This window comes from Oncorhynchus gorbuscha, linkage group LG04, assembly GCF_021184085.1.
Source record: "Oncorhynchus gorbuscha isolate QuinsamMale2020 ecotype Even-year linkage group LG04, OgorEven_v1.0, whole genome shotgun sequence".
Taxonomy (NCBI): Eukaryota; Metazoa; Chordata; class Actinopteri; order Salmoniformes; family Salmonidae; genus Oncorhynchus; species Oncorhynchus gorbuscha.
The window spans coordinates 64,925,669-64,938,995 of NC_060176.1; the positions used below are offsets into that span (position 1 = coordinate 64,925,669).

Below are 13,327 nucleotides of genomic sequence, written 5' to 3' on the forward strand. Positions count from 1 at the left end.
GCTCTACCATCCTTCCTCTAACCTGCAGTGTTTCCTAACCTGCTCTACCATCCTTCCTCTAACCTGTAGTGTTTCCTAACCTGCTCTACCATCCTTCCTCTAACCTGCAGTGTTTCCTAACCTGCTCTACCATCCTTCCTCCCTGTTGACACCTGGCTCTGCCCATGTGTCAATATTTCTGCATATCTAAACAATGACTTAGGTTGTATGGGCAACTTATCCTTGTACCAAATCTCTTCTGGATCCCCCTATTCCTGTCTAGGATGTGCGACTCCTTCTAATGCCCTTGCTTCATCCCTCTGTGTCCATGCCCTACAGACTTCTATCGTGTCTGGTTATGCTCCGTCCCCAGCTCTGGGGTTGGATAAGGTTATGAGTGGGAATTGGGGTATCTTCTCATCATCATCTAACTATTCTGTGTTCCTTCTATCTTCTCTCAATCCTGTCTTATTATCACATTCTAACCTTCGTAACTCTCCAGGTCTCCTGCTCCTCACTCCCAGTCTCTCCCTCTCATTCTCCTCAAATTCCTTCTGCTCTCTCTCTCTATCTTGCTCACTTCCTGACCCCCCCCCCTCTCCTCCTCCTAATACTCCCAAACCATCAAGGTCACCTTAGGCCTCCGCATAGGGTGGGGTAGCCCTTCTCCATCTGCCTTTTCTACTATCTGTCTGTCGCTCTTTCTTATAACAGTCAGTATCAAATATTGGTTGTTTCCAAATATTGACTAAATGCCTCACTGTCTCCCTGTCTGCAGGGATTGTTTTTGAAAAATCAACATGTCTATGGTAGTAATCTCTAAGATTATTACCTGGTTGATAAAGTTTATCTCGATTACTCTCAATGATCCTAAATCACCACAGATTTCATATATCCCTGTCCTGTTGGCTTAGAATATGTTCTAAATACTTAACATGAGTCTACCATCATTAAACTTATTCTTGCTACTTTATAACCTTATTCAACAACACATATAATAATACTATGATATCAATTTCACAGCCTTGTTGCATACAACAACAGCTGGCTGAAATAAAACTTTGCTAGATTACTAAACATTACTTAAGCCAAAATAGTGGGAGTTTCAAAATAACCTTATGACAGTTTTTTATAAACCCACCTTCGCCCCATTTCTAACCCATAATTCTCCATGAGTGTTGTATAAAAAATACTACTACTGGTCCAAAGATAAAATAAAGTTTCAAATAACAATCAGATCAAAATCCCTACTCTGAAACCATCCAAAGAGAAAAATGATTGTACCCTTATGGCCATAGGGAGAGAGACTGAATTAAGGAAGTCTTCTCGTCATCAAAGGTTATGCCCTATCTTTCTTCTCATTGGTTCAAATTACAAATAGATCAAAGAACTATAAACTCCATCATAATTATCAATTACACAAATTACCTTAAAGTCAGTATCACAAATGACCTCAAATTCATTATCCAAATGGCCCTCCCATGAGGCTGATCAGACCACACAGGAGAGCTATGATAGAGGTCAAAAGTCATATCACCCTTTCAAAGAAGTGTTTCTTACTATATTAGACAACTTAAAGAAAAACCATCAAACAATTTCTACATGTTGTATCCCAGGTTCCCAGAACATTCCCTTATCTAAAGAATTTATGTGTTTAATTAAAACTCAGAAAATAAAACTTTGTCACGCCCTGACCTTAGTTATCTTTGTTTTCTTAATTATTTGGTTAGGTCAGGGTGTGACAAGGGTGGTTTGTTTAGTTTTTGTATTGTCTATGGGTTTTTGTATGCCTAGGGGTTTTCTAGTCTAAGTGTTTATATGTCTATGGTTGCCTAGATTGGGGACCATATTTAGGTAGGCATATTCCTTGGTTATTTTGTGGGTTGTTATTCTATGTTTAGTTGCCTGTTCTGCACTAGCCATATTGCTTCACGGGTTCGTTTTGTTGTTTTGTTTAGTTCTGTTCAGTGTTCTCTCTTTTATTAAAGAGTTATGTTCGCTTAACACGCTGCGCCTTGGTCTCCTCTTTATGACGACCGTGACAGAACAACCCACCAAAAAAGGACCAAGCAGCGTGCTAAAACGGAGTGGACATCTTGTACCCGGGAGAAAGAGGAGTGGAGGACATCCTGGACCCGGGAGGAAGTGATGGCAGGGGACAAGACCCAGCCATGGAAGCAGGTGGAGATAGCACAGGAGGAACGGCATTGATATGAGGGTACACGGCTGGCACGTAAGCCAGAGAGGCAGCCCCAAGATTTTTGGGGGGAGAAGCGACAGTGTCCAGTCCGGAGAGTCCGGCGACAGTGCCCAGTCCGGAGAGTCCGGCGACAGTACCCAGTCCGGAGCGTCCGGCGACAGTGCCCAGTCCGGAGCGTCCGGCGACAGTGCCCAGTCCGGAGCGTCCGGCGACAGTGCCCAGTCCGGAGCATCCGGCGACAGTACCCAGTCCGGAGCGTCCGGCGACAGTGCCCATTCCGGAGAGTCCGGCGACAGTACCCAGTCCGGAGCGTCCGGCGACAGTGCCCAGTCCGTAGCGTCCGGCGACAGTACCCAGTCCGGAGCGTCCGGCGACAGTGCCCAGTCCGTAGCGTCCGGCGACAGTACCCAGTCCGGAGCGTCCGGCGACAGTGCCCAGTCCGGAGCGTCCGGCGACAGTGCCCAGTCCGGAGCGTCCGGCGACAGTACCCAGTCCGGAGCGTCCGGCGACAGTGCCCAGTCCGGAGCGTCCGGCTACAGTACCCAGTCCGGAGCGTCTGGTGACAGTGCCCAGTCCAGAACCTCCAACGACGGACCACAGTCCAGAACCTCCAACGACGGGACCTACGGTGAGGATCCGCAGTCCAGAGCATCCGGCGATGATCCACAGGTCAGTGCTACAAGAGCGGACTCAGTGTTAAGAAGGGGGAAGGCATCCACAACCAAAGCCGCCACCAAGGTTAGATGCCCACTCAGACCCTCCCATATAGGTTAAGGTTTGCGGCCGGGAGTCCGCAACTTTAGGGGGTGGGTCACACCATGACCTTAGTTATTATTTATGTGTTTAATTAAAACTCAGAAAATAAGACTTTGTCATGCCCTGACCTTAGTTATCTTTGTTTTCTTTATTATTTGGTTAGGTCAGGGTGTGACAAGGGTGGTTAGTTTAGTTTTTGTATTATCTAGAGATTTTTCTCGTCTATGTGTTTATATGTCTATGGTTTCCTAGATTGGTTCTCTATCAGAGGCAGCTGTTTATCGTTGTCTCTGATTGGGAACCATATTTAGGTAGCCATATTCCTTGGTTATTTTGTGGGTTGTTATTCTATGTTCAGTTGCCTGTTCTGCACTCGCGATATTGCTTCACGGTTCGTTTTGTTGTTTTGTGTAGTTCTGTTCAGTGTTCTCTCTTTTATTAAAGAGTTATGTTCACTTATCACACTGCGCCTTGGTCTCCTCTTTATGACGACCATGACAAACTTCTAAAATTCCATATGTGTGTACCTCCTTAAGATATCGTGTCTCTAGGAAAAATGGAAATCTCCTCAACCCAAAGGCAACCCCCAGGTTCTAAACAAACAAAACATTTCCAGGCCTTTTCAATTTGGTAGAAATATGCCTCTATCTCACTCGCTCCCTTCAAGATTACATCCCCCAGAAAACATTTCCAAAGAGACAATGAAGCACACCTTTTCCCAGAAGAAAAACACAACCACTTGGTCAGTATTTCATTATACTACACCGATTCAGAAACTCAAACGTTGACTACAAACAAAACCAAATGATAATTCCATTGTACTCCAATCATTAGTTTTAAACTTTCTCAATGGTTATACAGTGGGGAGAACAAGTACGGTATTTGATACACTGACGATTTTGCAGGTCCCCCTACTTACAAAGCATGTAGAGGTCTGTCATTTTTATCATAGGTACACTTCATCTGTGAGAGACAGAATCTAAAACAAAAATCCAGAAAATCACATTATATGATTTTTAAGTAATTAATTAGCATTTTATTGCAGGACATAAGTATTTGATCACCTACCAACCAGTAAGAATTCCGGCTCTCAAAGACCTGTTAGTTTTTCTTGAAGAAGCCCTACTGTTCTCCACTCATTACCTGTATTAACTGCCCCTGTTTGAACTTGTTACCTATATAAAAGACACCTGTCCACACACTCAACCAAACAGACTCCAACCTCTACACAATGGTCAAGACCAGAGAACTGTGTAAGGACATCAGGGATACAATTGTAGACCTGCACAAGGCTGGGATGGGCTACAGGACAATAGGCAAGCAGCTTGGTGAGAAGGCAACGACTGTTGGCTCAATTATTAGAAAATGGAAGAAGTTCAAGATGACGGTCAATCACCCTCGGTCTGGGGCTCCATGCAAGATCTCACCTTGTGGGGCATCACTGATCATGAGGAAGGTGAGGGATCAGCCCAGAACTACAAGGCAGGACCTGGTCAATGACCTGAAGAGAGCTGGGACCACAGTCTCAAAGAAAACCATTAGTAACACACTACGCCATCATAGATTAAAATCCTGCAGCGCAAGCAAGGTCCCCCTGCTCAAGCCAGCGCATGTCCAGGCCCATCTGAAGTTTGGCAATGACCATCTGGATGATCCAGAGGAGGAATGGGAGTCGGTCACGTGGTCTGATGAGACAAACTAGAGCTTTTTGGTCTAAACTCCACTCGCCGTGTTTGGAGGAAGAAGAAGGAGGAGTACAACCCCAAGAACACTATCCCAACCGTGAAGCATGGAGGTGGAAACATCATTCTTTGGGGATGCTTTTCTGCAAAGGCGACAGGACGACTGCACTGTATTGAGGGGAGGATGGATGGGGCCATGTATCGCGAGATCTTGGCCAAATACCTCCTTCCCTCATTAAGAGCATTGAAGATGGGTCGTGGCTGGGTCTTCCAGCATGACAACGACCCAAAACACACAGCCAGGGCAACTAAGGTGTGGCTCCGTATTAAGCATCTCAAGGTCCTGGAGTGGCCTAGCCAGTCTCCAGACCTGAACCCAATAGAAAATCTTTGGAGGGAGCTGAAAGTCCGTATTGCCCAGCGACAGTCCCGAAACCTGAAGGATCTGGAGAAGGTCTGTATGGAGGAGTGGGCCAAAATCCCTGCTGCAGTGTGTGCAAACCTGGTCAAGAACTACAGGAAACATATGATCTCTGTAATTACAAACAAAGGTTTCTGTAACAAATATTAAAGTTTTGCTTTTCTGATCAAATACTTATGTCATGCAATAAAATGCAAATTAATTACTTAAAAATCACACAATGTCTCTCACAGTTGAAATGTACCTATGATAAAAAATTACAGACCTCTATATGCTTTGTAAGTAGGAAAACCTGCAAAATCGGCAGTGTATCAAATACTTCTTCTCCCCACTCTATGTACTTAATTGAACATGCGCTACCCTTGGATACAATACTGTACTTCAAATCTATGAAATTCCCCTACTTAACTTTCTACTTGACTAGTTTGGCCCAAGCTTGTCTCTGCCTCTCTCTTTCTCTCCCGATTTGTCGCACCTGTCCTTCCCCTTATGTTTGTAATTATGGTGGTTGTGTCCTACTCGGTCACAATGTTGACAGGGAGCCTTACATTCCTGGGCGAAATGTCCCGTCTTATCGCAATTGAAATATTTTCTATTGTCTGATCCTGTCCATTTTTTTCCGTCTCTCTTAGGTCCATTCCCTTTAAAGCCTCCTTTATGTTTGTCTACAATTTCCCCGATAGTTACTGTCAGATGCTCAGACTCAACCTGTTCTCTCTTTTTACAGTCTTAGTGATTATGGCCCACTTTATTGCAGTGTTTACATGGTGCCTCACAATCTCTAGCAAAATGACCCGGTTTGTGACAGTTAAAGCATCCATCTCCCCCTTTCTTTTGACTGTCTCTATCCACTTTTCTCGACTTTCTCCCTTGCTCTACCTCTATCCACTTTGTCAATAAGGTAGCTAAATCCTGTCCTCCTTTCTGTGCCTCTTCCTCTCTTCCTCCCTCAGCTCCCTGAGGACCAGCATAAGGGGAAGGGGGTAATGGGACGGGTGGAACCTGATGTGGCTGCCTCCGTTTCATTACCACCACCTCGTCGTCTGGATTTCCCCTCCCCCTGGTCTGGGTATAATTTGGGTTTAGGTGATGTCTCTGTGGGAGATGTGGGAGTCCTCTCTGTCAGCTCCTGGCTACCCAATTCTTCCTCCTTAGTAGCTCGCTTTTTTCTGGCCCCCTTAGATCTCACACTTTATCCAACCATAAGTTCTACTTATTCTTAGTTGTTCCTTGTGACTTTTGACTGATAATTATTTGCGTGTGAGAGATATATTTATCTTCTTATTCTATGTGTGTGCATTTAAGACTGATTCAGTTACCTCTATGTGTCTCACAATTGATTTGGATGTCACTACTCGCTATGTGTGTGCTCACACTCTATGCTCACAATCTATGTGTATCTCTTAACCTGTGTGCTTTTCCTTTCTTGAAACTTTATCTATAGAGGTGTCTTTCGGTCAGACATTAGGTCTCACCCGTATACAACCTATAAGCTATCTCCCAGGGTTTGTAAAGTCCTAGTTAACAGCCTATTTTTCTGTTGTTCCTTGTGCTTTTGACTCGTTAATATCTCATATCTCACTGCACTATATTAGGCTTCCCTTCTTCAATGGATAATCAGACCTAGACATGCGCCTCCTAAAGATCTGAACATCCCCTCCTAAGCGTATTTAGACAGAGAACCTATATTAATACAATCAAGTCTCTGACCTCCTCTCTCATAATTATATTATTATATTTTGCCTCCCAATCTACGTTTTTGTGCCAATGTCTTTCAACCAATTTTACGTTTAAGGTCTCAACATTTAGCTAGTTTATTTTGGTAGTCATTACGGACCCCCCCTCCTCCTATTTGAATTTATACCCAATTCCTATCTTCCATTTGCACAGAATACTTGCTTCCCTTTAAAACCTTTTTTTCCACACAAAATTCAAAAGAAAGGTCACCAGATATAAACTCCTCCGGATATTTTAGAGTCTAACACCCAGAATACATTAAAATTCTTTACTCATCTCCGGTTAATTCCGGCATTCCCTTAAAATCCTTTACCTCATTTAATGCAATCATACAGATATTATCCCCTATATCCGTGAATAAAGAGCACCGACCTTATTATTTGCAGCTGAGGTTTCAATGTGGTTTAGATTTTGTCAATGGAACCTCAATTTCCAGAGGGCAGGACTTTAACATACGGATCTCTGATCCATCCGTGCACGGTTTTTGGGTGCTCCCATGGGAGGACAGAAAACAGGTATTGAAATCCGGATTCGAAGGACCAAGCTGTCACGAGAATTTTCAATCCCAACTTTCAATCAATAGCTTTGACCAAATCCCAGAGGTTTGTAAGACCATGGGTAAAATAATAATTAGGCAAAGACTCAGCTTCATGCAAAAGGTCTGTACAGTTTATTCCATTATATAGAGACATCCATTTTATAGCTGCGCACATACTTCCACACAAACAGTAGGTTTCCTACGCACATACTTCCACACAAACAGTAGGTATCCTACGCACATAATTCCACACAAACAGTAGGTATCCTACGCACATAATTCCACACAAACAGTAGGTATCCTACGCACATACTTCCACACAAACAGTAGGTATCCTAAGCACATACTTCCACACAAACAGTAGGTGAGTTTTATCCTTCTCCATAGTTCTCACCACTGTGTATCACTACCCAGCCGACAGTTCCATTCCCCCGAGATTAGGGAAACCTTGAGAAGTACTCCTTATGCTATTATAAATTCCTCAGAGGCCTAGCCAGGTCGGTCCAAACACAGTTTAACTGTTTTCTGTGTTTTTCTTCGGCACATACATACAAGTTCAAATCCTAAGCTACGTCTTGCTCAGACAGTCTGTGTTTTTCCACTATTCAGATACATTGTTTAATCTAATTCTGACTAAAACTACACACATCATCAGATTAACATTTTATGATTCTAATCAATTTCATACAATTATAAGGTTTCAGAATGGAATTATTTTATCATTATCTTTCAACATATACATTATTTTATCACAAACACATGGTACCAAACTCATGGTACCAAACTCACGGTATTAATTTCATTATATCGAACACATGGTACCAAACTCATGATATCAAACACATGGTTTGTGTCAGGATTTGGCCAGGGTTGTTCCGGTTTTTGGTCACTAGATGCCCCCATTGTGCATTTTGACCTTTTCTTTTCCCTTGATCCCCATTATTATTTGCACCTGTGCCTCGTTTCCCCTGATTGTATTTAAACCCTTTGTTTTACTCAGTTCTTTGCTCTGTGTTTGTATGTTAGCACCCAGCCCTAGTACTCTGTGAACTCTTGTTGATACCGGTGGACTCTCTTGTGGAATTCTGTTTTTGGTTCTTGTTTGTTTTTAAGTATCTTTTGAGGCTTTTTTGTGCTATACCTTCCACCTTGTGGATTTACCTTTTTGTCTTGGAGGATTACCTTTGTTCTTGTGGAATTGCTTTTGAGGTTGTGGAGTTACATGTTTTCCTGAAGAACTTCACTTTTTACTTCATTAAATACACCGTCTCAAGTACTGCTGTGTCTGCCTCATCTTCTGGGTTCTGCTGACTATTCGTGGCTCAGTTGGTTTAGTGACTGTTTCTCACTCCGGAGACCCGGGTTTGTAACCGGGTTCTGACAGAATTTAACCGGAACAACCCTGGCCAAATCCTGACAGTTTGATACTATTCCATTCACTCCATTCAAGACATTATTATAATCTGTCCTCCCCTCAGCAGCTTCCTGTGGTTTCACTCGATCAGCATGTTTATCAGAGAGGAGTCTCTCCACAGCTGTCCCCTCAACCACAGTCTGGACTACAGTCTGCTCTTTAGCTGCTTGCAGCCTGTCTCTCTCTCTCTGTCTGCCTCTCTCTGTCAAAATGTTTCAGGTGACTTCACCAATTATGTCTGAAAGGTGCTCAACCAACTTGAGTAGAGGTGCAACCTAAAAATGTGTAAACATCATTGGACTGGAAAAGGCTTTAAAAGATGGATTTTCGGCCAATAATGGCCTCCTTCAGAATTATCACAAAGGGAATGGTCAAGTTCATATAGAGCTTAGGGCAAACAATTAGGGACAAAACTCTCTTCAGCTGGTGATGCTAATGAGAGACGGCGGTAGACCGTGTAGGGTGGTGCTCAGAGTTGTGGGGTGTAGGGTGGTGCTCAGAGTTGTGGGGTAATATGGTCAATGTCTCCAGCTATTGATGAAATACAGAACTGGAATCTGTAAAAAAACAAACTATTAGAAAACTGGGCAAGCTTTTTTCAACTATAGTATGTGTAATTGTTGTACAACGATTACTATATAATACATGTTGAATATGTTGGATATTGGAAAATATAAGTAAAGGTTTTTAGGAGATATTCAATGTTTAGGCTAGAGGAGGAAATTTAAAATAAAATCCAATGTGGGATTGAGCTCCTACAAATGAAAGATCTTAATTTGAGCCAGTTTTCTAAAAATAAAGTTCTCCTGCAACGGGGTGATCAAATTAAGATCCGACATCTGTATCACCAAAATAGCGACTTGAGTTAATGTGATATGTCCCACCGTATTTTAAGCACAAAAGGCTGAAATTTCCCTCTCGCAAAGAAGCACTAAGGTCTTATGGAGGATAGTTCACTTTACTGTCACAAATTTGAAATGACGTGTTCCGACCTGACCCCTGAAAATCTGACCTTCTCTGTTGGGGTTAGAAGAAACTGGCAATTCTCCACCACTCACTCATATCAACATGGTAAGCTTGGATCCATGGCATCCCTCCAGGATTGGGAAAGGAGTACATAAGCCAGTAGGATTAGTGGTGTTTACTCATTCAGTTCTCCAATTGACTCATCCTGGTGGAGATTTAAGAGCTGGACTCAGCATGGCATTACATAACACGTTGAGAATATATTGCAAAAGCAGAATGCCTAATAAACAGAGGACCGTACAATAATCTGCCTCTCCATCTACACCGCTGGAGGCATAGCATAACCTACATCCAGGTAGAGAAGCTGGGATGAAGTCACTGAAGATAGAGGTCTGTGTGTGTGTGTGTGTGTGTGTGTGTGTGTGTGTGTGTGTGTGTGTGTGTGTGTGTGTGTGTGTGTGTGTGTGTGTGTGTGTGTGTGTGTGTGTGTGTGTGTGTGTGTGTGTGTGTTATTGAAAGATAATGAGGCATGGGAAACAGAGTAGTGGAAGTGAATAATGAATGAGTCACCATGCAGCACTAAGGTTCTAATCACATCACATCTGCATAGTGGGTGGCATTGAGATTCCCAGAGATAGATAACCATTCTGAAATTGGGTTTATCAAGCCAATTCACAATCGCAAATCACTATGATTCAACATAATGTTCTCTGAGAATGATATTGTCTAATTCTGGAAAGAGCAGCTAGTATTCTGCCAACAGATTACAAAATAAAACAAGCATGCAAAATGGTGTGTGTGTGTGTGTGTGTGTGTGTGTGTGTGTGTGTGTGTGTGTGTGTGTGTGTGTGTGTGTGTGTGTGTGTGTGTGTGTGTGTGTGTGTGTGTGTGTGTGTGTGTGTGTGTGTGTGTGTGTGTGTGTGTGTGTGTGTGTAAGGCTTATTAACTAATTGCTATGAGTTGACTGTGTATCCTCCAGTAACAGTGATTCATTTGTAAATCAGGAGTTGCTGGAGCACATGAACATGAGACACTGAATGACCTGCAGAGCTCAGAGATCCTGAAATATTAATGAGCGGTGAGAACATGCACAGTTGTTTTTTTTACAAAGATACCATGAATGCACATTAAAAAGACGTCATAGACTTACCTATGAAAATGATTTCTGAACAGATTGAAGATATACTATAGGTATCCCAGGATCCCAGGCCTGAGTGACAATGGCCAAAACAGATCTGGGACCAGTCTAATTCAGCAATTTACGGTACCTACAGTAGTGACGCACACTAATGAGACGCACACTCTATGGTAACTATACAGTATATGGAAGGAATCCTAATAGAACGTAATATTGGCCTGTGTAAAGCGTACGTGTGATTATCAATGGACAGTTACCACGAGTCACAACCAGCTGGCTAGTGGACAGAGCCGCACCTGTAGTGACAGCCATGTTTCCTTATGCTATTGTTCCCATTGCCCTTTCCCCACGAATGTTGAATCGGAAACAGATAGGGAATACATTTGAAGATTTTTAACTACATAGATTCCATGTGCTTGATGCCATTCCATTTGCGCCGTTCCAGCCATTATTATGAGCTGTCCTCTCCTCAGCAGCCTCCACTCACACACACACACACACACACACACACACACACACACACACACACACACACACACACACACACACACACACACACACACACACACACACACACACACACACACACACACACACACACACACACACACACACACACACACACAATGCGTTGGGTCAATATGAGGGACCATAAGCCTACCACAGCCTCTGCTGTCTTTAGTTTGTCTCATTGCCCCCAGTTGACTATTATCACAAAACCTATGTTTGGAGCGCCATCTGCTGGTTCATACTGGCCAAGACAACTGGCCCTTGAAATTATAATTTAAAAAAATATTATCGTCTTCGTTAGTATTGATGCAGTTCGTACATGATATTGCTGCTCTCTGCTGTAAAGGCAACGACAACATGTTGTTTTAATTGGGGAGAATAGGCAGCCTATAATAGATGTGATCCGACAAAGAATTAGGCCTAATATGTTTAGAAAAAAACACTTTGCTTTTATTAAAAAACAAGTTTAAAAATGTCATATTAGAGAAGAGGTCTGGCACACCTCTGAGCCTGGTTCATCTTTAGGTTTTTCCTAAGGAGTTCATCCTGGCCACTGTGCTTCTGCTTATGCATTGCTTTCCCTTTGGGGTTTAGGCCAAATATATGTTATTTACTTTGTGACAACTGCTGATATAAAAAGGGATTTATAAAATATATTTTGTCATTCTTGTATTTTATATAGCCTATATTTAAGCGTCAAGGCACGATGGGTGTGGTATATGGCCAATATACCACTGCTAAGAGCTGTTCTTATCACGACACAACTCGGAGTGCCTGGATACAGCCCTTAGCCGTGGTATATTAGCCATATACCACAAACAACCGATGTGCCTTATTGATATTATAAACTGGTTACCAACGTAATTAGAGCAGTAAAAAACATGTTTTGTATAAGGTCTGATATGCCCCGGCTGTCAGCCAATCAGCATTCGGGGCTCGAACCACTCAGTTTATAAATAGTAGTATCTTTATTGGAGTTATGCCATAAAGAATCACTGGTCCACATTGTCAGGCCATTGTGGAACAGGTTTATGCTCATTCTCGGGCGGCAGTAAGGCGGGCGAGACCATTATGGGCGAGACCGATTAACGGATCCGTACCCGGAAGTGGGTGGTTGAGTCACCGACTGGTCACTACAGATACAGCCTGCTGGGATGAGGCAAAGAACCGGAGAATCGCAGAGATTGATAGAAATCTGAGAAACCGAAAATCTCAGCCATAATTGATCACACTAAAACACACGGCGCTGCCGTATTATTAATTACCTTGGCATAAACGGTAGAAATAACACCTCGCCAAAATGATGGAAGAGATACCGGTAGATAGATTTCAGGTGCCTAGCGCTGTTCAGGCGGAGATGCAGCCGCTTGTAAGTGGGATGTTTTTTATAGGCTACAACTTGTGATGATAAATTAATGCATTGGCTAATACAGTATGTTCCTCTACTGTTAGACTAGGCTACTACATTTTTGACGCTATCAATTTAGCCTGTAATGTATTGTTGAATTTCGATAATGGCCTGGTGTTAATTTGTTGCATGTTGTTTTAGCTGTCTGATAAATGTAGAAAATGTCGCATTATTGGTAGGCAACCATAAGGTCACGAGAGTATGCCTGGCTTTATGGCGATGAGAAGCGAATTTAAGACGACCTTGATCAATATCCGTTTTTCAAGTGATCGAGCTGCGTAGTGAGCATCGGTGATGCTTGGCGAAAATAACCATCCCAACCTCGCAGAGCCATCCGCTCTTGGGACAAACAAATGAGACAAAGCCTGTCATTCCAAAAATCGTAGGTAGTGGATTGGCATGTATGTAACACATCATGTTATTATTTAATTGTTTGCTATTTATGAATATTACAAAGCAATTGGCTGGCCTATCGGAGCGAGTAAGGCCTAGCCCCCCTTCGATTACTTCATCATGCGGTGACTGCGTGGAGCGGTACCCTCCACGGCAGCATATGGCGTTTCACTCAGAATCAAACC

The 13,327-nt window shown here is 42.9% G+C and overlaps 1 protein-coding gene across 5 annotated transcripts in view; it reads left to right on the plus strand.

The window, feature by feature from the left end:
* Positions 1–13,327, plus strand: part of LOC124034508 (protein FAM219A-like) — a 33,716-nt gene that overhangs the window by 10,446 nt on the left and 9,943 nt on the right. Inside the window, exon 1 of one of the 5 annotated variants that reach the window (XM_046347789.1) lies at positions 12,383–12,710. The exons of 1 other annotated variant lie outside the window; for it this stretch is intronic. In XM_046347789.1, coding sequence (XP_046203745.1) covers positions 12,642–12,710 — 69 coding nt within the window. In that variant the 5' untranslated portion in view covers positions 12,383–12,641. Of the gene's footprint in view, positions 1–12,382; positions 12,711–13,327 lie in introns of those variants that run through there. 3 more of the 5 variants (XM_046347790.1, XM_046347791.1, XM_046347794.1) reach the window with 3 other exon arrangements.